General features: G+C 51.3%; 1 protein-coding gene across 1 annotated transcript; it reads right to left on the bottom strand.

The window, feature by feature from the left end:
• Positions 1-163: 163 nt before the first annotated feature.
• RPLP0 (ribosomal protein lateral stalk subunit P0) lies at positions 164-3,436 on the bottom strand. The gene is made up of 7 exons (XM_008641630.2): positions 3,293-3,436; positions 2,723-2,898; positions 2,537-2,624; positions 2,127-2,273; positions 1,483-1,668; positions 681-821; positions 164-313 (listed from the first exon to the last, which is right to left on the bottom strand). Exons 1-7 carry the CDS (start codon positions 3,344-3,346, stop codon positions 164-166), a joined length of 942 nt encoding a protein of 313 aa, XP_008639852.2. The 5' UTR covers positions 3,347-3,436.
• Between the last annotated feature and the right edge of the window lie 18 nt (positions 3,437-3,454).

The raw sequence follows: 3,454 nt of genomic DNA, 5'->3' as shown, positions 1-3,454 counted from the left end.
GGGGCTTGTGATTACAAGCCCCCGGTTGCATTAATAGGGAATATGATACACCCACTCAATACCACGCTCTCTGGCCCAGGTGTCTATGAGGTTGTTTTTGAAATGGGTGTAATTGTTCGACTCAATTATTTCTGGGGTGCCATGACGCCACAGGACTTGCTTTTCAAGGCCCAAGACGGTGTTCTGGGCAATGGCGTGAGGCACAGGGTGCATCTCCAGCCATCCACTGATTGCTTCCACCATTGTAAGCATGTAACACTTGCCTTAGCAGCCCTGCCACAAAAGCAGAGGGATCTGCCAGGAAGGCCTTCACCTGCAAAAGGTGGGGAAAAAATGTAAACTCACAACAAAACATTTTGCAGGACTGAACCTTTGCAATGATAAAGACAGCACTTGCAGCTTGCCTGAATCCAAAGAGGTCCACTTATCACTAGCAGATATGAAGAACCATTCATTACAGCCATTTCAGCTATGCTGAGTGTAACAGCCCCAAAGAAGGAACACCAGGTAAATCAGCTTTCTCCTCCCGTTTGTACACAACACATGGAAGCAAGCACCCCTTCTCCAGACACATGCCACACACAGGCACGTCCCAGTCCTCTCAAACCAGGAAACATGCTGTGAATGTGCCTGGCTGCATTTCTAACTCTCTGCAGAGCTGAGAGCCAACCATTCATTACCTTTTCAGCCAGTGGGAAGGTGTAGTCAGTCTCCACAGCCACAGCCAGGACACGCTTGTACCCGTTGATGATGGAGTGGGGCACGGATGCAATGGTTGGGTACCCAATTTGCAGACAGATGCTGGCAACATTACGAACACCCTGTGAAGAGACGGACTTGTGTTTCTGTGGTCTGAGAAATAACCTGGACTAGAAACCACAGCAGAGGATGGCCAGATGACAACTTGTACACTGCCAACACAAAGGACAGTGTGCAATGCACACACAGGTAACAGCTCCAGTGAAATCAAGGCATCAAGATTTAAATGTCACTGATCTCTGCTCTGTGGTGACCAGTGACAGGACCTGAGAGAACGGCATGAAGCTGTGTCATTGGAGGTTTAAGTAGAATAGTAAGAAAAGGTTCTTCCCCCAGAGGGTGGTCGGTCACCAAACAGACCCCCAGAGAATGGTCATGGCCCAAAGGCTCCTAGAGCTCAAGAAGCATTTGGACAATGCTCTCGGGCACAGGGTAGGATTGCTCGTGCAGAGCCAGGAATTGGACTCGATGATCCTTGTGCGTTCCTTCCAACTCAGGACATTCTATGATTTCAAGTGGCCTTAAATGATTTCTGAAGCAGCTTCAGATGAAGAATCCTACAGGAAGGTGCTCCCTGACACACAGTTTCTGTGGGGAACCAAGGAGAGTTCCTGGCTCTGCAGGACCTCATGGAAAACACCAGACAGGACGCTTTGTTCTGGGGCAGCACTGGCTCCCAGACCAGCGAGGCAGAACACAAGGGACACGGACTGTGGCACTCACCTCCAGGAAGCGCTTGTGCAAGGTCTCCTCGGTGATGTCCAGCACTTCAGGGTTGTAAATGCTGCCATTGTCAAAGACCTGCTGGATCACCAGCCCGAAGGAGAATGGGGAAATATTCAGCATGTTGAGCAGGGTGGCTTCACTGGCACCCACTTTGTCTCCAGTCTTGATAAGCTGCACATCGCTCTGAGGAGATCAGGGAAAAGGAATCAATACACACCAAGAAATTCCAGTACGTCAAAGCAGTGGGACACAAATACAGATGGTGGAACTGGAGGAGCAAACAAGCACAACCAACACACTCCAGATTCAGCTCCACAAGCAGAGAAAGCCCCAAACCATATAAGCAAGTCCGCATCAGCTAGGAGAAAGGCAGCACCTTTCCTGCATTACCTATAGGTAGCTCACCTGCACGTTCCTCTGACAGAGCCTACCCCTGGAAATCTGATGGAGAATTCAATCGCCCCACGCTGCACACTGGAGCCAAGCCAGACACCCTCCTTCCACATCCCAAAGTGCAATAATCACACTGCTCATACAGTATTTTGGCACTAACGGGAGCTTTGGCCTTCACAGCTCCCTCAGCTACCACAATCAAGGCCTCCCAGTCAAGGAACAGCTTCAACAACACGCAGCTCACTCACCAGAATTTCAATGGTTCCTCTGGAAATCTTCGTGGTGATGCCCAAGGCCTGGAAAAAGGAGGTCTTCTCGGGTCCAAGACCCGTGTTCTGGGCTGGCACAGTCACATCACAAGGAGCAATAGCACCGGCACGGGCAGCAGCTGGCACCTGGGAGGGCGGAGACGAGAAGCTGCAAGAATGCTCTCCTCAGATCTTGTGGGATCACTTCCTCTGTGACACACTCATTGAGGGTAGACAGTACCCAGGCACGCACAAATGAGACAGCTGAACTTAAGCAGTTTGGCTAAGACTGCAGGGGACAGTTCCCAACCCTTGAGGACTCCTACTAATCGGGTGTCCACTGTGAAGACCCAGTTTTATTTTTCATTCCATCTCAGCCTAAACATGCAGTGAGGGCTAATCTCCCTTACCTTGTTAGCCAGCAGCATGTCCCGGATCTCAGTCAGATCCTCCTTGGTGAAGACAAAGCCCACATTCCCACGGATATGAGGCAGCAGCCTGAAGGGAAGATGACAGCTTTCAGTTTTATTCCTTGGACAACCTCCTCTCCTTTCAAGACAGAGGACCCAGAAGTGCCCTCAGGCAGCATTACCCACTTTTCTAGGGCAGGGTTATTCTCCAGATGACCACGAATAGCTTTGCGCATCATCGTGTTCTTCCCCATCAGCACAACAGCCTTTCCACGCAGGGACATACGGATCTGCTGCATCTGCTTGGATCCCACATTGTCTGCTCCCACAATGAAACATTTTGGGTAATCATCCAGGAGTTGCTATAGCAAAAGAAACACTGCAACTATAAAAAGAAATTCGGAGCAGTGCACATAGCAGCATTAAAACCTTAACACGTTAAAACGTAAAAAAAGTCTCTCAGAAGTTTGAGAATGCTAAGCTCCAAGTGAGGCTGCATGTGCCACCGGCTGCATCTTTCACTCAGCCATCGAGTCACGTCCCTGAAAAAGTCTGCAAGCGCCGAGGCAAATTCTCAGGAGGCCTGATCTGGACTGTCTCAAGTCTCTTCCTAGCGCCAGGTACTCGTTCAGACACCCCATAGCATTCACCTATCTCTCTTAACAAAACCCCGCAGCCCGGCCCGCCCGGCTCTCGCTGCCCCGAGCATGCCCCGGCGGCGGCAGCGCCCCACGAGGGCTCCGAGTCGACACTCACGATGATTTTCATAAAATAGTTGGACTTCCACGTAGCCCTGTCTTCCCTGGGCATCTCGGCGGTGCTCCAAGGATCGCCCGGTGGGTTTAAAGACGAGCTGGGACCTGCCAGGAAGAAGAGCGGCTGGGGTGGGGCCGCACCCTTCCCTCCGCCCTGGGGGCC

The sequence above is a fragment of the Corvus brachyrhynchos genome, unplaced genomic scaffold, assembly GCF_000691975.1.
Source record: "Corvus brachyrhynchos isolate BGI_N302 unplaced genomic scaffold, ASM69197v1 scaffold549, whole genome shotgun sequence".
NCBI classification, from domain to species: domain Eukaryota; kingdom Metazoa; phylum Chordata; class Aves; order Passeriformes; family Corvidae; genus Corvus; species Corvus brachyrhynchos.
This window is presented reverse-complemented; position numbering and strand designations above follow the sequence as displayed.